This window comes from Rhinolophus sinicus, chromosome 5, assembly GCF_057876585.1.
Source record: "Rhinolophus sinicus isolate RSI-liver-muscle chromosome 5, RSI-T2T, whole genome shotgun sequence".
In the NCBI taxonomy this organism is placed as follows: domain Eukaryota; kingdom Metazoa; phylum Chordata; class Mammalia; order Chiroptera; family Rhinolophidae; genus Rhinolophus; species Rhinolophus sinicus.
The window spans coordinates 8,157,896-8,177,625 of record NC_142505.1 but is presented as its reverse complement, the minus strand read 5'-3'; the positions used below and the strand labels follow the sequence as shown (position 1 = coordinate 8,177,625).

Genomic DNA, 19,730 nt, shown 5'->3' with positions numbered 1-19,730 from the left:
CAAGTGTCTGAGAGAGATGGCTTATTATAGACAGACTAGGATATAAGCTCACCTAGGTAATGTTTAATAAACTGCACCTACCCTGTATTTTACCAGACTGTGTACTTATGCCAGCCTTCCAGTCCTACGTACTCGTGCTTAACCACGTTAAACAGAAACATGAAAAAAGACAGTGGTCAGTTCCTTCATGTGGTTATAGACCTTCATGCAAATCAGCTCTTTAAAATCCACCTTCAAAATAAAAACAATGAAAGTAAAACATATGATGTGATTAAAACCTAAGCACATGAGAAAGACGAGCTTTCTCTTTTTAAATACAAAGATGGTAATTCAGGATATTTCCTTCATAAATACCTGCTTACTTTGGTGTTAATATTAAAAATGCTTCTGAAAATAATGTTATTCTTTCATGTTTCACAAGCAAGTTTTTTTCTATTTTAACTATAAATTTAAAAAATATACATGGGTTGTGTTTTATTTTGGTAACACAATGAATACAGCAACTCAGAAAGTTTTTAGCATAAATTATCACAAGACTAAAATGAATGAAAAGGAATGAAACTCAGTTTTCTTGAGGAGCAAAAGCTTAAATGCAATAATAATTTTTTTAAAAGCCATCATTTATTTTCTAGTAGTTATGAAGAGTTTAAGCACTTCCCCCAAAATAGCAAATTAACATTTGAGGTGTGGAAGAGGTTTCAAGTCAACTAATACATGTAGGGCAAAGTAGGTATTAAAAACAACAACAAAAAACACACAAAAACGAAAACAAAACAAACAAGCAAACCCTGAAACAATTACTCTTATAAGGCTGATGATGTAGGATCACTGTGAATTGCAATGCACTGAATACAGTGTCCCTCACCACTTCACATATGGAAAATAAGATTAAAATAAAATGCAAAGGTTATCCATGTGATAGCCAAAGACCAGAAATGGCCTAAATGTTTATCAATAGAGTGGCAAATAACCTGGTACATCCACCCATTCAATGGAGTAGTTATGTAGCATTACAAAGTAATGATGAAGATCTCTGTATACTGCTCTGGAATGATCTCCAGAATATACTATTAAGTCAAAAAAGGAAGGCACAGAAAAGTATGTTTAGTATGCTTATATTTTCAAAATGGAAAATGGAAGACTCAACCAAAATGAAACCTAATGATCACATGTTAAAGGAAATGATGGGGCCGGCCCGGTGGCTCAAGCTGTTGGAGCTCCTAACTACGAAGGCTGCCGGTTTGATTCCCACATGGGCCAGTGGGCTCTCAATCACAAGGTTGCCAGTTCAATTCCTTGAGTCCCGCAAAGGATGGTGGGCTCCGCCCCCTGCAACTAAGATTGAACACAGCACCTTGAGCTGAGCTGCCTCCCGGATGGCTCAGTTGGTTGGAGCGCGTCCTCTCAACCACAAGGTTGCTGGTTCAACTCCCGCAAGGGATGGTGGGCTGCGCCCCCTGCAACTAGTAACGGCACCTGGACCTAGAGCTGAGCTGCGCCCTCCACAACTAAGACTGAAAGGACAACAACTTGAAGCTGAACAGCACCCTCCACAACTAAGATTGAAAGGACAACTTGACTTGGAAAAAAGTCCTGGAAGTACACAGTATTCCCCAATAAAGTCCTGTTCCCCTTCCCCAATTAAAAAAAAAAAAAAAATCTTAAAAAAAAAAGGAAATGGTAAGAGAAGAAGAGGGATGAAAGCTGTACGGTACCTCTTTGAACATTTTTTTAGTGTACTTTGGAATCATGTAAAATGTTGCATTTTTTAAATAAGTAAAAAAAAATGATTTCTAGACATTCAAAAAATTTCCAGACATTCAAAGAACTGCATCAAACTGGTAATGGCATAAACACATAAATAAAATTAAACAAAACTATTTTGACTGCATGTGCCTTACTGAAATATATCCCAGGAGCAAAAAAACATAAAGAAATCTTAAACTATATTTACTAGTCTGTTATAGAAATATTGGTATTACTAATGAAACTATTATATATAAATAGATAAAGCAAATAAGTTATTCCATTAATGTCATTAGGAACCAATATTTTTAGCATAAAAGTTTTAAAATAAATGAAAACTCTTAAATATGAATGGGAAAGGTCAGTATGAACTGAAAAGTTTTCTTTTTCTAAAAAATACACATATTCTTATGGTTCGATCAAAAGACTGAGCATTTCATGACCCAGTAGCCATGAGTAGCATGACTACGTAGTGTCTAAACTATGGTGTCTAAATATAATTTTCACTAAAGAGAACAAAGGCTCACAGAAGAAATAGTTTATTCCAGAACTAAGGTAGGAAGTGTATAAATGAGGTAGGGCCAAGGAAGTTAACAAAGATTACCAGACTCATGCAAAAGGACACAGAAGCCAATCTGAAAAAGCTTCTGTGTCAAAGCTAAAGGTCAGAGATGAGGCAATTTGAGCAAAAATAAGAACAAAAGTTGAGTGGAATATTTTTAAGCACAGCAAATACTATAGAAAGATGAATGCATTAAAAAAAAGTCCACATTAGTTGTTCTTTATAGAACTCTAGCTAATAAATGCAACAATCATCAATGGCAGCTAAAACCAATAAGCAAAAGGTTCATGGGAACTTCATAATGGATGCATCAGGCTAACCATACAAAAATCCACTGATTAATTTTGACATCACTAAAAGTAAGACAATCTGAAAGTGCCCCAATATGATACAATAGGCAACCAACAGATTTCCCATCAAGATGGTGGAGTAGGTAACACTGTGCTTGCATCCTCTCACGACCACATCAAAATTACAACTAAACTACAGAACAACCTTGAGAATGCCTGAGAATCACCTGATGTCTAGCTGAACCAAAATCCTACAACTAAGGACATACAGAAGAAGCCACCTCGAGACTGGTAGGAGGGGCAGAGATGTGGACTGGGCTGTTCCCACACCCGCAGGTCACCATTAAAAGTCAGGAGGTCTGCTGTGGAGGTCTCCCTTGAAGGAGACAGGGGTCCCAATCCCACACCAGGCTCCCCAGCCCAGGATTTCAGTGCAAGGGAGAGAAGTCCCCATAACTTCTGGTTGTGCAAACCAGTGGAGATTATAGCTGAGTGAGATGGAGGGCGGCTGCAGCCCCAGGCAATCCTCTTAAAGGGCCTGTGCACGGACTTACTTACTGACTGACTCACTCGCTCTGAGAGCCAGTGCTGGGGCAGCAGCTCAAAAAGTGCACCAGGGACATACAGGGTGGAACTGAGTTGTCTGACTTTACAGCAAAAGCTGGAGGGGCAGCTTTCTCCCAGACAGAGGAGCCAGCAGAAGCCCTTGTTTCATTGTTGAAGCCTCCCCACTCCCAGCGTGCAGATGCAGGCAGGCACCATATCTGAGTCTCCATCAATTGGCTAACACCATTCATTCACCTCACCTTGGTGATTCTGAGACCCCACCACACCCAACTTTTGGGCACACCCAAGCTGATTCCAGTAGCTTTTCCTTACAAATGGCCTCTCTTGACTCATGCTGCAGGCTTCCTTAAAATCTCCCAAAGGTTCACAAAACCGAAATAAGCAGCATCTGGCTTTGGCGTGTCCCATACCTATTGCTGAGCAGCCCTAAGCCAGGCACTAGCACAGCCAACCTTGGTTCACGGCTTGGCCTCTCGTCTTGAGGCACCTCCAAGCACGGCACAGGTGGCAGCCATCTGCAGATTGCTCTGTGACTCATACCAGGTGGCCCCAGGCAGGGTACAGGCTGCAGCTGAACTTGGCCTGCAGGGGTTCCCCTCCCAGGAGGCCCCGGAGCGGGCATGCCCAGTGGCCAGCTGTGGACTGAGCAAGAGCATCACCAGAGCATCACCCAGCTTCCTCCAAGGATGACACACCCAAAGGGCAGACTGGGCAGGCACAAGAGCTGTGCTAAAGTGAATCCTGCTCTGTAGGGTCAGCCCCTGCACCACGAATCCTCCACTGAAGTCACAGCAAGTCCTTACAACCAATCAGCCTGAGGGTCAATCCTTCCCACTGATGTACAAACAGCAAGCAAGACTCAACTACAACAGGAGGGCACACACCATCCACACAAGGGACACACCTGGGCCTCTCAGCTCTAGCAACCAGGGAAACTGTGCCACTGGGCCGCTCAGGACACCTTCTATATAAGGACACTCTACTAAGACAAAGAGACAGAGCAGCCCTACCTAATACATATAAACAAACACAGGGAAGCAGCCAAAATGGGGAGACAAAGAAACCTGTCCTGAATAAAAGAACAGAACAAAGCTCCAGAAAAAGAAAGCTACCAGATGCAGAGTTTGAAAACTTGTTATAAGGATGCTCAATGATCTCAGAGAGAACTTCAACAAAGAGATAGGAAATATAAAAATGGAGACAGAAAACATAAAGAAGAGCCAGTCAGAAATAAAGCATACAATAACTAAAATGAAGAATACAGTAGAGGGAATCAACAGAAGATTAGATGAAGCAGAGGATCGAATAATCAATGTAGAAGACAAGGTAGCAGAAAACACCCAAACAGAATAGCAAAAACAAAAAAGAATCCAAAAAAATGAGGGCAATTTAAGGGGCCTCTGGGACAACATCAAGTGTACCAACATTTGCATCATAGGGGTACCAGAAGAAGGAGAGCAAGCAAAGAAATGAAAACCTATTTGAAGAAATAATGATGGAAAACTCCACTAACCTGATAAAATATATGGATATTCAAAAGCTCAGGAAGCACAGTCCCAAACAAGATGAACTCAAAGAAGCCCACACCAAGACACATCATAATTAAAATGTCAAAAGTTGAAAACAAAGAGAGAATCGTAAAAGCAGCAAGAAAAAAGCAGTTAGTTACAAGGGAGCTGCCATAAGACTGTCAGTTGATTTCTCAACAGGAACTTTGCAGACCAGAAGGGACTAGCATGAAATGTTTAAAGTGATGAAAAGCAAGGACCTACAACCAACATTACTCTACCCAGCAAAGCTATCATTTAAAATCAAAGGACAGATAAATACCTTTACAGATAAGAAAAAGCTAAAGGAGGTCATCCCCACCAAACCAGTATTACAAGGAATGTTAGAGGGACTTCTTTAGATGAAACAAAACAAAGAAAAAAAAAATAAAAAATATGAATAATAAAATGGCAATAACCACGTCTATCAATAATTACTTTCAATGTAAATAGGTTAAATGCTCCAATCAAAAGATATGGGGGCTGAATGGATAAGAAAACAAGACCCTTACATATGATGCCAATAAGAGACTCACTTCAAATTGAAAGACACACACAGACTGAAAGTAAAGTGATGGAAAAGGATATTTCATGCAAGTGGAAACAAACAAAAAAGCTGGGGTAGCAAAACGTATACCAGACAAAATAGACTTTAAAACAAAGGCTATAGCAACAAAGAAAGATCTAGTAATCTTACTTCTGGATATTTATCTGAAGAAATCCAAAATGCTACATTGAGGGGATGTGTGCATCCATATGCTCATTGCAGCATGATTTACAATTGCTAAGATATGAAGGCAACCTGGGTGTCCCTGAATGGATGAAGAAGAGGTGAGATATATATACACAATGGCATATTATGCACCCATGAAAAAGAATGAAATCTTGCTATCTGCAACATCATGGATGGACCTACAGGGTATTGTGCTGAGTGTATTAAGTCAGACAGAGAAAGACAAATGTCGTATTTCACTTATAAGTGGAATCTAAAGAATAAACAAAACAGAAAATCATAGATACACAGAACATTTTGATGGTTGCCAGATGGGAGGGGCATTGCCGGTGGGTAAAAGGGGGAAGAGCTTAAGAAGCACAAATTGGTTGTTACACAGTAGTCACGGGGAGATTAAGATAGATCTTAAATCTGGTAATCACATAATTACGTAATCCTGATTTTTAAAAAAATGAATAGGGACTGTGTATTAAGTAACATTTAGAGTTATTGCCAACTGCACTAGGTATAATGGTCTTGTGGTTACTTTTCTTAAAGCCTTTCTTTCTCAGTGATATAAAAAAGTATGAAATGATAGAATATCTGGGGTGCTTTAAAATATTGCAGTAACAACAAAGAGTGGGAGATAGCTCAAACCAGAATGGCAAAATGTTAATAATAGATGAAGCCGGATGGGTGGGGGGAAGGGCGGGTGCTCATTATATTATTCTCTCTTGTATGAATGTTTGAAATTTTCCAAAATAAAATTTTTTTAATGTTTAATTGCAGTATGAACGAGGATAAATTCCCAAACAAGTAAACAACAAAAGACCATGTGTGCACATGCAGTAAGCAGAGAGAGTTGGTAGTTAGAAGTGCGCTGACAAAATGTATGTACTCCTGTTACCATCCAATCACCCACCTACCCACAATCAGAACCATTCACCTGGTTCTGGCTGAGCATTAAACCCTTGATGCAAACAGAAGTAACCACCAGGATTCACCCATTGGATTTAGATTACTTCTATAGTTGCAAGAATTTTACTCCCCAACAATAGAAATATCATAAATAGGTAACCGCAGTGAATATTATGTTATGATAGAAAGTATTTTCTATAAATTAACTTTTGCCAAATAGCATCAACATGTAGTTCTACTTTAGGCTCATTTAAATTGAAAGACTCAGGGAGAGAAATTAAAAAAAAAAAGAAAAACAAAAACAAAAACTCAACAACAGTAGATATGGAACTATTTTATGTTCGGGAAGAATATTCATATTCTGAGTAAGACGTGTGATAAAAAATACAATAAATGTTTAAATAAAAAAAATATTACAGTAAAAGACACATTTCCATTAATCCCCCTCAAAATACTCCCCCTCCCTTTGAACACACTTATACCATCCTTCTGGCCACTTTCTAAAGCAGTTCTGAAAGTCCTCTTTCATGAGTGCCTTTAGTTGCGCTGTCGTGGCTGCCTCAATGTCCTGAATCGATTCAAAATGTTTACCTTTCATAGTCATTTTGACTTTGGGCAAGATCCAGAAGTTGCATGGTGCCAGATCTGGTGAATAAGGTAGATGAGGATACACTGTAATGTTTTTGATAGAAATTGCTGTATACCAGAAGAGATGTGCAATATGGAGTGTTGTCATGATGGAGGATGAAACCATTTCCCATTTCATATCAATGCGTTGTTCATGATCCATGATTTATGGCACACTTTAAACACACCTTCTCTCAACCGTAGCTCACACTCCACTGACTGCACCGAACAAGTTGAAACTTATCACGCACTGTTACTAAGGTTCGACACGCCACTTCCGGTATTGAAGCCCTTCCATTGGATGGCACTCAGCAGCAGCATTCACCGTATTCTTTGATCACAACAGACAGAAAAGCTCCATGTCACACATCGCTTCTGGTACGGCAATTTCTGTCAAATAAAAACATTACAGTGTGTCCTCATCCACTTTATTCACCAGATCTGGCACCGTGCGACTTATGGCTCTTCCCCAAAGTCAAAATGACCATGAAAAGCAAATGTTTTGAATCAATTCAGGACATTGAGGCAGCCACGACAGCGCAACTAAAGACACTCATGAAAGAGCACTTCCATAGCTGCTTCGGAAAGTGGCAAGAATGATGGGATAACTGTGTTCAAAGTGAGGGGGAGCATTCTGAGGGGGATTAATGGCAATGCTTCTTTTACTGAATAATTTTTTTAAGCTTAAACATTCACTTTTTTTTTTTAATCACACCTCATATTTAAATCCATGTTCCACCCATGTGCCAACCTTTTAGGATAAGACACCACAGTACTAAATTTTCATTTCCTGTGAAAATTATCTTTTGAGTTCTTGAGGTTAACATAAAAACAATAGAGTATTTTGTATAACATTTTGCAAATTAGAAATCTGGTTGCAATTTCCAGTATATAATAATATGTTATAATAATAATAATAATGCTAATCTATAAAACAGAATTTTATCAGAACTTCTTTCCCATTGGATTTTTGTTATGTCTCAAATGTCAAGTTATACTATATCACAATTAAAGAAAATACAGTTGGTCCACAGCCTTAGCCATTAAGTTCCAAGCCACTTTAAAATATTCCAGTAATCACAGAGTAATGTTAAGTACCATCAGTAGCTCACTAGGTCAAATCTTACGTTCTACGACAGAGAAATATTGCAAATTGACAAGGGAGATGTACCCGTCACAAAAACAACAAAAATAAAATAAAAGGACTATGACTTAGAAGTAACAACAATAGCAAATATCATATCCAAAAGTCAAACTAGGCAACTGGTTTTCACGCCTACATTCACACAAAGAGCACTGGAAATCAAAGCTGACATGGTGCAAACACCCTAACTAGGATGACGAAAAAGAACTATACAGTTCAGTGTAAGTTTTCTATTCTAGGGTCTCTCTAGTGCCTCCTGTTCTCCTCCATTATGTGTTTTCAAAACACCAGATGGAGAGGCACTGCAGTATAATACATAGGTTAAGAGCAAAAACTTTAAAGGCAGTCAAGCTGGACTTAAATACCACCTCCAATTTTATTTTTTTTTAACACTTTCAAACCTAAGTCACTAAAAAAGGGTGGCCAGAGAGATTATAAAACTAACGTAGTAGTACCATATCTCCTTCAAACTGAGGATGAAAGAAAAATGTCTATTTAAAATCTTCCATATAGTGCCAGGCACATAATTAGTGCTCAATAAATGGAAACTATTAGCAATTTGAATTACATATTTGTAACATTCTTTAATTAACAAGTCTCCACTACTAGAAAATAAGGATAAATAGTAAGTAATTTTGAACAAATGAGGAGTAGAAAAGTGGAGGTAGGAGATGAAAGGAAGAAAGAGTTTGAGAACAGGAAAAATATGGAGTAAACAGAGGGAAAAGGGAGCTAACACTTAACTGTAGTCATCAAGCCAGTGCCAGTTGGCTAAGTTTGTTACGTATCCAGAAGTATAGAAATTGAGACTAAAGTTTTGGAAAGTTTTACAGCAATATGACCTTGACCAGGGATCAGTAGGCTTATATATATATTTTATATATTTTTTCTTATCTTGAAATAACTACAGATTGACAGAAGCTGCAAAAATAATAGAGAGCCACTCTACTGTTCACCCAGCCCCATCCCAACGGTGACATCTTATATAGCGATAGTCCAAGCAAAACCAGGAAATTGATATTGCTATATATGACTGTTAACTAAACTAGACCTTATTCAGTTTTCATAATTTTTTTTAACCTGCATTCATATTCGTTTCTGTGTGTGCAGTTTTATGCAATTTTATTCCATGTATGGATTCATGTAACCACCACCACAATCAAGACACGTGACTTCCATCAGTGCCACTGTATTGTGAATGTCTGGATTTTTCACTTCATTTTTCTAGAAATTAATTTTTATTGTATGCTTAAAAAGTATCAGTCCATGACAGACTAAAAAAAAGAAAAGAAAAAAAAAGCCTGGTTGTTCACCACAGTTCAAGAAACACTAAACTAGAACATACACAAATTGGCTTTATCCTATTTGGAAACCCTTATTCCTAAATAATTGATCATTGGATTTATTTTTCTCCTATGGGGTAGCAATCTTAAATTGAAGCATATACAGAAAGTCCCAACTTTTTATATGTTACATTTTACTGTTACCTAATAAAGTTTTACTCTTCACTCCTCAGTCTTTTACTCCTATTATCCCCAAAAGGCCAAGGTAAACAAAGCCAGGATTTCACTGTTTATGCAAGAGTGCAACATATGGGGAATAAATAGACATCATGACTTAAACAAAAAAAAAAAAGGCCTCCAGAAACTTCACAATGCTCATCCAAAAGTCTTCTTTTGGATGTCTTTTTACCTTCCCAGATTCCTGAAAATACACTAGAATAATTTCTTACCGGGTGCCTTGAGAAATTTTTCAATATGTTTAGACAATGTGTCTAAGATATTTTCTTTCAGCAACTAGCTCCTAGCTCACACTTTCTACACTCTTGTTTGTTTAGATATGATTAGGACCCTGTAAACTACATTTCTCCTTTGACACTAATAGCATGTGCTAGACAAAGACTGAAAGACTGGGAGAATAAGAGGGAACTTGATCCTTTCTGTTCGGTCAGTTCCTATGTGCATGGACCGATCAATCATCAATGCATTTCACCCTGTGTTCATTCCAGTTTCTACCTTTTTTACACAATCCTGGACCAGTGTAACTGCAATTCCTCACAGACACCAGCACCAGTAGTCCAATACCCACATCCTCAGACGTCTCAGCTCTAGGGGGTCCTACTCCAAGCTTCTAGGTTCTGGGGACCACACCCTGTACCCTTTTTTCTCCCAGCCCTCGGGTGGGTACAGCCAACTTTCTGCCCTCCTGTTACCTCAGTGTCCCCTTTTCATTTTCTCAGTTCTCCAAAAACCCGTTTAACCAATTCCTTAAACTCTGTTTTTTTCTGACTAATAGAGTAAAACAACCTGAAAGCTTAAAGCTCTTTCCTTAAAAGCTTATACTAAAGGAGAAACATATAATAGATAGTTATTCTAATATAACGGTGATATTCATCGATCACTCTAATGCCAAGTTGGCATTAGATAAACTTCTTACCAAGCCACTCTAAAAAGCATAAACTGGGATAAGCAACACTTTGCTGAAAATTTAAGATTTTCATGTCACAAAATCTTTTGATTTTTAACCATTTAAAAAAAACAAATTCATTCTTAGTTCACAGGCTGTATAAAACACGCATGCAGGCGGATTTTGGCCCAATGTCCAATTTGCCAACCCCTGTTCTAAATTGTGCCTTTTACAAAAATCAAAATATTATATTCATTGATGGGCTCAAAAAAATTTACTTTAGTAGATCCTTTCGTAGTCCACAAGTGTGATGAATGGGTGTTCATGTTCTTCTGTGAGATGTGCCTACCTCAAACCTTGTTACGACATCGGCACATTACCCATCTGATATATATATAAATTACTTTAGTACACCTATGCTTAAACTATAACTAACCTGAAATTTCACTAAAACAGAACAGTGTCATTTACCCTCCTTAAACTTTCTTTTAATGAAGACAAAAGGAAAAACTTACTAACGGGGAAATTTCAAAATATGATCTAGGGTTTTGTTTTGTTTTAAGTATGTATCAACCTTGTATACCTACCTTTCTTCTACCTCTGTAGTACCATAAAACAAGCACTGATTTTTAAGTCAACTGTGAATAATGCAAATTTCTGAATCAGGGAATCATTAATTTAGGGTCTTAATGATGTCCAACTTAGAATAACTCACGTTAGAGTAATAATGGTCCCATTTTCCAAACAATTCTTCAGGTAGAGAAAACATCTATAGATATCCAAGCAAATTACATGGAAGTTTATTTCAAAGTAACAATAATTGTATAGCCTATCCTGTTAATCTACAACCACTTGATTCCCTAGTAGCAGCAATGAAGAATGATGCATGTCTCTTTGGTATCTTATGCTCCCACCATATATTCACTATTGCTAATTGTGAGCGCTGTCCATTTGTCCAAAAACCATGAGTTCAAGCCTAATGGCACCCTTGGACTAGGACTACCTCAGCACCAGGACACAGCTGGCACTGAGAACAAAAGCAGCACAAGCAGCAGCACAGCCGTGTGCATGACACGAGAAAGGCATAAACTAAACTCTCCCCCTCTCAACAAAAGGCAAATTAGTACATCAATTATGTTACAGGACAATAAAATAATTTTGTTAGAAATAGGTGAAAACGCACTCCTGAAGTTTCCCCGAAGGTAACTACAGTAAGTATACTCTTTAAGCTTAAATTTAGTTTGCCATGTCCATTAAAAAATAAATACAAAACTTTTATTGTATAACTATTCAGGAAGCCAACTGTCACAATTATAAAAAGTATAGTATTTTTGGCAGATTAACAGCAGTTTATGTAAGGAAGTAATGTCAAGAGCTGAATATCAACACATTGAAACAGTGGTAGTCAAATATAAAACCAGTGTTTCCCCAATTACAGTACTGCTCGCGTGCATGAGAGAGAGACAATGAGACTACCAAGAAATACCTGGTGCTCATCTTTCTTTGACTACTTTTCTTCCTTATTAGACGAGATAATAGTGTCAGAGGATGTGAAATTTGGGCAGGAGTTTGAACCTGGCTGTGATAGGACATTTTTTTCAGTTGTGCATATGCTAACAGCAAAATTTATTTGTTAGCTATGTGCTTTTGTGAAATGTATCCACTGCTTGTGTTTTCTTATTGTCATCATTACTATTTTTTCCATATAAATATCTTAAAAGATGTGTTTGCATGCATGTGTATTTTTATAATTCTTCGACTTTTAAGATACACTATGGGTGGTTATTAATACAAAACATCAAGAAAAGCTAACATTTCACCGGAGCCTAACATTCTTTCATACGATTTAGACTTGTTTGGTTCTGTTGCTAGTACCTAAGGGATTTTGTAATCCTGTATACTAGAAAATAAAAAGATTATAATGAATGTGTTATAGAGACTTACTCTTAAATGGAGGAATCCCAGTAACCAGCTGCTGGGTACACAGTTGTACATACTCAATAAATGTTTCAGTTGACTTGATTCCTCGTAACTATCATTTTCACCACAGAAGCATTAGCATAAAATTTGTAGCTTATGTTACAGAGTTGATACAAATACTCTAATCTAGAATTTATAAATTAATAGAAGAGTTGTATTTTTAACCAGGCAATTTTAGAAAGTCTTTGTGTGTGCTGAATATCACAACAAACGGATTTCCATACAAAAGGTTTTTGCAGCCATCTATATAATTTATGAAAAATGTTAGCTATACATTAACACAAAATTCGTGAAATTTTAAACTTGGCATGGATCATCTGCCTGTTAAAATAGAGTACGTAATTAATAACTATTCATCAAGAGGCCAAATATCAAAGGCAAGACTCAAAATACCAGTTAGTCCATGGGTCTCCAGGGAGCTAATCATGAAGCAAATATTGGTGATTAGTATCCAGCCCTCCCCAAAGAGAGGCTGTAACTGTACTTGGTAGGAACTGGGCAGCAGGAAAAGTTACAGTCAGAAACGGACTTGCTCCAGGTTCTTGCAGGCCCACAGCAGGCTCCCAGGAAGCAGACCTCCCAGCAGCCTGCCAGCATGGTCACACTCCTACAGACACCTACACACCATCCCAAGGATATCTTCACTTGTGAGATGTTAGCATCTGACAGGAAAAGCATTCTAAAATAAAAAGCATCTATAGGAATTCAGACCAATGTTAAACTTCCACCTAAATGACCAATGTAAATTTGCTCAGTTGGAAAAGACGCTGAGGTAAATGTCAGCTTGATTTGGGGGAAAAAAAAAACAAAAAAAACCCTACCAAATTGAATATAAAGTACATTATACATGAATTGCAAAGCTAAGGGACTCAATACAACATTTTATTAGGAGATGACAACCAAAAATTACACAATGTAATTGCCTCTCATTTGAATCCACGAAAGTAGACTTCCAAATATAAATCCCATTATGAAAAACAACAAACCTATTGAATTTTCAGTTGGCCAACTTCAAACCAACCATTTTCAAGAGTGTGTGCTAATGCCTTGAGTTTTCTCCTTAAAATAACCAAGCAACTAATCAAAGTAGGGCAGGAATAAAAGCTCTTTTATCTATCAGAACGAGACAGGGCAAACAGACATAACTATGGACAATAAATTTTTTTAAAAAGCATGAGTCAAACTCTATAAACAAAATCATGAAAACATTATCACAAATTACCAGATATACTCACACCATAAGGAAACATTTGGAAGGAGACACCTTCCACACAGTACATGTCCTAAGGCCCTTTTAAACTGCTTAACATGATAACCAGACACCTTAAGAAAACAAAGCAGTATAGTATATCCATAGTATAGGAAATTGCCTGTTTAAAAAGTTGAGCATGTTATATGTAAGTGCAAACATGCAGACGATACATTATGCAGAAAAAAGGTAGAATGGTATGTGTAGTATGTGAAAACAAAAATCAAAAGAAAAAGGTCTGGAAAGGTATATACTACATTGTTAGTGGTGGTTACCTCTTAGATGTGGGATTTAGAGGTGGAGTGGGGAAGAGGTGTTAAGGGTGGATTGTTACTGTCTCCTCTATAAACATCTGCACTACCTTACCCTTTTGCAATAAGCATTTATTGTTTTGGTAATTTAAAAAAGAAACCATTTTAAACATAACTACCAGATACTTACTGTTTTTAAAATATCACATTTATGGTTAGTACAAAGAGATCATAATAAAGTACCTCCAAAGCTTGAATTTAAAGCTCTATCCTCAGAGATTAAAGACTGAGAGACATGACAATTATTTGAAATGTGTAATTCTAGACTGAAAAAAGAAGACACTAGTAGGACAACTGAAAAATTTAAGTATGACCTGTATAAAGGTAACAGTATTGTTACGTTCAATTGCCTTAATTTGATTACTGTATATTGGTTACCTAAGAGAATGCTTGTTCTTATGTAATATTATGAAATATTTAGGGGTGAAGGGTCATAATGTTTGCAACTTATTCTCAAATGGTTGAGCCAAAAATAAACAAACACATGTCTTTATTTTTATATAGAAAGATAAAATAAATGTGGCAAAATTTCAATTACTAGTTAATGTAGATGAAAATATATATAAATTCTTTATTCTTTTTTTTAATTTTTTTTATTGGGGAATATTGGGAAACGGTGTTTTTTTTAGTCTCGTCCTTCAATCTAGTTGTGGAGGGCACAGCTCACTGGTCCATGTGGGAATCGAACTGGCAACCCTGTTGTTCAGGGCTCACATTCTAAACAACTGAGCCATCCAGCCACCCCTCATTATACTATTCTTGAAACTTTGAAATTTTTTCAAAATAAAAGGCTTTCTTTTTTTTCCTAAAGAGTGGATCTCTCAAAAAACAAAAGAGGGGCGGCCAGATGGCTCAGTTGGTTAGAGTGTGAGCTCTTAAAAGGGTTGCTGGTTCGATTCCCACATGGGCCAGTGAGCTGCACCCTCTACAACTAGATTGAAGACAACGAGCTGCAGCTGGATTGCTCAGTTGGTTAGAGCACGAGCTCTTAACAAGGTTGCTGATTCAATTCCCGCATGGGATGGTGTACTAGTAGTAAAAACCCAGGTAATGTTAATATGTAGTTCGCTGTTTACACTAGTAATAAAAAGAAATGCTAACTTCTAGTTAGAGGTTAGTGAACAGGTAATTTCCCCCAGTTGTTTATGGACACTGCCCATGTTAACACCCTCACACTGCACACTGTAACAATCCTCTTAACACTGCAGTCTAAAAGGATTCGTCCTGGGTCCTTCTCTCTTTCTACACTGGCTCCCTTGGTGATCTCATCCAGTCTAGTGGCTCTGAATACTACCTAAGCTGATGACTACAAAATTTATCTCTAGTCCAGACCTTCCTCTGACCTTCAGACTTGGATATGAATTCCACCCAAATGTCTAACAGGCATCCCAAACTTTCATGTCTAAAACTGAACTCCGAATCTATTCCCCAAACTTACTCTTCTCACAGTCATCCCTACCTTAGTTGATAGCAACACCATCCTTCTAACTGCTCAGTCCAAAAGCCTTGCAATCGTCCTTGGCTCCTCTTTCACATGCTACATCTGATCTATCAACAAGTCACATTGGTTTGATTTTCAACGTACATCCAGAATTCAACCATTTCTCACCATCTCCTGTTACCACCTTGGTACAAGTCACCAACATTTCTCTCCTAGATGACTAGCTTCTTTACATGTCTCCCTGCTTTTACTACTGTTTCCCCTGCAAACTAAGTAGATCCTTCTGAAGCTGAAAGCAAACCGTCATTCCTCTGTTGAAAGCTCTAGGAAAAGTCCTTAGGATAGCTCTACGAAGACCTGTGAACAGGAAAAGTCCTTAGGATAGCTCTAAGAAGACCCGTGAAAAGTGCACCCCACCCTGACCCAATCTACTATTACTCCTTTTTGTTCATTCCATCTAGCCATACTGGGCAAAACTCACTAGGTCTGCCTCAGTGCCTTGGAACTAACTAGTCTCTCTTTCCCATCAGATATTAACGTGCCCAACTCCTTTCCCTTTGAGTCTTGGCCTACATATCTCTCAAGAAGGCTCACCCAGTCCACCTCACTTTAAATCACAACAACTTCCTCAGAAATTCTGGCTCCCCCTTGCTCTTCCCCATTTTTCAAAGCACTTACCTTTCAACATTCTGTATTATTGTTTACCACCCCTGACTAGCAGGTGCCCCCGAGGGCAAAATTTTGTTTTGTACATCCTCTAGTGTGCCTATGTTTGGCACAAAATAGATACCCATATGTTCAAAGAACAGCATTTCTACAACTGTCAAGTACTTGCCTGTCTCTAGAAAACTCTGACTGGCTCTAATTTACAGTGTCCTCAACACCTGGCCCTGAGCTTGCAGGATAGCAGACACCTAATGCACAGATACTCAGGTGATTACAGCCATTTTCACCTGAAACATAAGCCTATATGCCACCCAAAAAAAGCCAAGTCTTACAGCTGTGCCTGATTAAAGTTTGAGTACAAGATAAATACAGAACATCAGGTTCCAACTGTTACTTCACTCAAACTGAAATTATGTTTCATGCCTCAATTTCTTCATGTATCTAAGAAACATTTCAAACTACTTAAAGTCTAAAAAGGGTGCCTGGTTATTCCTTCCGCCAGCCATGTCACCCCCTCACAAGCCCACCTGATCTTTTCATGCTTTACTTAAAATCCTAACTCTTAAACGCTTCCCCTGATTACCCCAGCTAGATGAACTTACACGCCACACTCTGTGCCAAGTGCTTTTCATACATTCTTCTCATTCAATCCTCCCAAAAGTCCTATAAGGTTGCTACCATTATGATACCTATTTCAAAGATGAGAAAACCCAAGCTTAGAGAGACAAAGTCACTTGTCCGAGGTCCAACTAGTGCTCAAACCCAGGTCTCTGAAATCCAAATCCACTTTCTTTAACCTTACAGTCTACTGCTTGCCTCTCTCCAGTGGTACACTCTCTCACACATACTACCTCACAGGGTTTGCTGTCACTTCAGTTCTCTAGGCTTCAGTTTCTGCATCTGTAAAACAGGTGATATTGTTCAGAATACCTGTCAAGCTCCCTTCCAGTTCTTACAATATTACAGCAGAAAAGATTTTATAATTCTTTATACAGTCCAGGCAGGTCAACCCACCCACATATACACATATTTTGGAACTTACTTAGTTAGAAATCTGAAGCAGTGGAGACAGAAGAGCAGTGAAAAAAACTCCAAGACCTTGTGTAAAACAATAAAACATTCTTGGTTCCTCCCCACTCATGTCTATCAAGTGGTACTTCTGAGTCCCTTTTCCCACATAGTATGAAAAACTACGTTTTCCCCTAAGAAGTGTAAGGATGTGACCCTTAAAGCTTCTGGACCACACCAAACAACCTGGAAAGGAACTGAGAGCAGGCACTTAGCCCATTCAGGGGCTGCCATGTTATTTTGTACAGGACAAGGGCTCAAAAGCAGTTTATTGGACCATAACACAGAAGTTTGTTTTGTTCTGTTTTTTTAGGTTTTCCAAGTCCCAAACTAAAAGCGTACAACGTGAGTTTTGGAATTCGACTGATGATTGTGTGCAGTAAATCAAAAGTCTAATTAAGGTCCTGTTAACCTAAAAGCAAGAACGCATGAAAGCAGAAACCCATGCTGAGAAAACTCACTATTGCAAATAAGAGTTGGGTTTTGTTTTAGAAAGGCAGAATAATTATTTCTCTTTTTTGTGCACAGATAACCATCAACACCCCAACAGAATCCTGCCGTGTTGCCATCCAACCTAAGAACTATCAAGTAAGATCCAGACATTTTTGGACCAAGATAAAAGGATTTAGCAAGAGGTTCAAAAAAAGGGCTGTAGCAGAACTAAGGTAAAATGTGTCCAAAGAGGAAATCTATTGGTATCATTCTCGTCATAAAAGTGACAGTTTTATGTGAAATCCCTAGCAACGTTCAGTTTGAAATGAGTCAAAATGAGTGCCATGGTAGGTCTAGACTTCAACCAACACCAGCAAATGGAGTTTAAGAATAGCTTTGTAAAACAATAGTCTTGTGAGGGCGTAGGGAAAGAAGTGAATCCAGGCTCTGGGGAGGAAGCTCTCTGAGGTTATCAGATACAGTAGCAGACACAGCCCTTAACAAAAATGTTAAAACGTCCTAGGCTGAAAAAACACTACCGGGCAAAATTCTATTTCGGTTTTCCAGAATACTGTCTCTTTAGGGAATCCTCCCACGATTCCCGGTTTTTAAGTAAGTAAGTCTTCACAGAGGGTAGAAAGTCATCCAGTTAGGGTGAGAGGTTCATGTTGTCAAAGAAGCCGAGTGTCCTTTCGAAAGTGTGCAGATCCCTGAATCTGGAAGAGAACGTATACCCCTCCGAAGGCTTTCACTTTCGCGAGGAAAAACAACACGGTGTCATCTCAACATCGGGGCCACACAAACCTCGCCACCATTACAAAACCGAAGTGCCAAAGGTGCCGAATCTGAAGCCGGAAGCATTACGAGGCCAGGATCGAGTTCCAGCAGAAAAGAATCTAACCCGAGAGTGCAGCACGAGTCCCTCCGAGGCCCCGAGCCCAGCGACGCGCGCTAGGCCCTTCCGGTCCAAGCCGCCGTCGCCGGGAGGCCGGGAGACGGGCCGGGCTTCCACCCGAGCCCGGGGATTCGCGGCCTACCATCGCCGGTGTCCTCTCGCTCAGTCCGGCACCGGCAGCTCCTCCGGCTCGCCACCTTCGCCTGCAGAGCGGCCTGAGCGAGCCGTAGGGAGCAGGAGGAGACCGCCCGGCCTCGGACCGGCCGGGTCGGTGCGGACGCGACGGCGGCAGCAGCAGCAGAGGCCGTAGCCGCCCCTCCCCCACCGACCCGGCCCAACCGCCGCTGCAACGCGAGTAGCGGCGCCAACACCGGGCCCAACGGCCGACCCGCGGCGGCCCGGGCGAGGCGGCGGCGCGGGCCTGCTCTTCACGCCGCCCGCGCCAGTCCACCGAGGGCCCGTTACTCCTCGCGCTGGCCCGCGCCGCCGCCCGTCACGACGCGCCGCCCTCGGCTCGGGCTGAGGAGGCCGACGGCAGATGGAGGCCGTGGAGCTGATACTTACTCAGGGGTCGGGTGCTCGGGGTCGTAGAAATCCCCCATCTTCGGAGGTGGCTGCGGCGGCAGCTGCTTCATCTGGAGCGGCTGGAGGCGGCGACGCGAGCCCCCTCCCCACGGCAGGGCGACGCAAGGGAGGGGAGGGGAGGGGAGGAGGCCGCTGGTCCGACCGCGGCGGCGGCGGCGGCGGCGGCAGGGGCGGCCCGCGTCGCTAGCTCGCTCCCTCGCTCCCTCCCTCCCTCCGGCGCCCGCCCGCCCGCCGCTCTCTCCCCCACACTCTCACTAGAGGAGCGACGCGCACCCCGCCCGCCCCTCAGCCGCAATAGGCCCGGCCCCTTAAAGAAACACGCACGGTACGCGCGTCAGCCGCCGCCACTCGGAGCGCCTGCAGCTGCTGGTCAACCCCAGGCGGGCGCGGGCTGGGCTAGGCGCAGCTGGCCGACCGGCCGGACCCTGCGTGCGGCTTCCCGGAACAATAAGCCCCGGGCCTGAGCGCTGTTGGCCCGCCCCGGACCTAGAGAGGCGGCTCCGCGACCCCTCCCTCGAGCCCACTGAGGTGGCGGGGGACTGAGGCGTGACCTGGGCCAGCCCAGGGTTGTTGGCAGGCGACGT

General features: G+C 40.5%; 1 protein-coding gene and 1 non-coding gene across 6 annotated transcripts in view; one reads left to right on the top strand and one right to left on the bottom strand.

The window, feature by feature from the left end:
- The window catches only part of SETD2 (SET domain containing 2, histone lysine methyltransferase), a 109,630-nt gene extending 90,262 nt beyond the window's left edge, over positions 1–19,368 (bottom strand). For 4 of the 5 annotated variants that reach the window (XR_016021252.1, XR_002136692.3, XM_019724006.3 and 1 more), the window contains exon 1: positions 19,126–19,351. Coding sequence is in view for 2 of the 5 variants with exons in the window: in XM_019724006.3 (XP_019579565.3) it covers positions 19,126–19,196 (71 nt within the window). In the remaining 3 variants the exon portion in view is untranslated. Of the gene's footprint in view, positions 1–19,121 lie in introns of all 5 variants that reach the window. The other variant, XM_088798193.1, reaches the window with a different exon arrangement.
- Positions 10,806–10,909, top strand: LOC141567380 (small nucleolar RNA U13). The gene has a single exon (XR_012489974.1). It is a non-coding gene; the product is annotated as a small nucleolar RNA U13 (small nucleolar RNA).
- Positions 19,369–19,730: the final 362 nt, after the last annotated feature.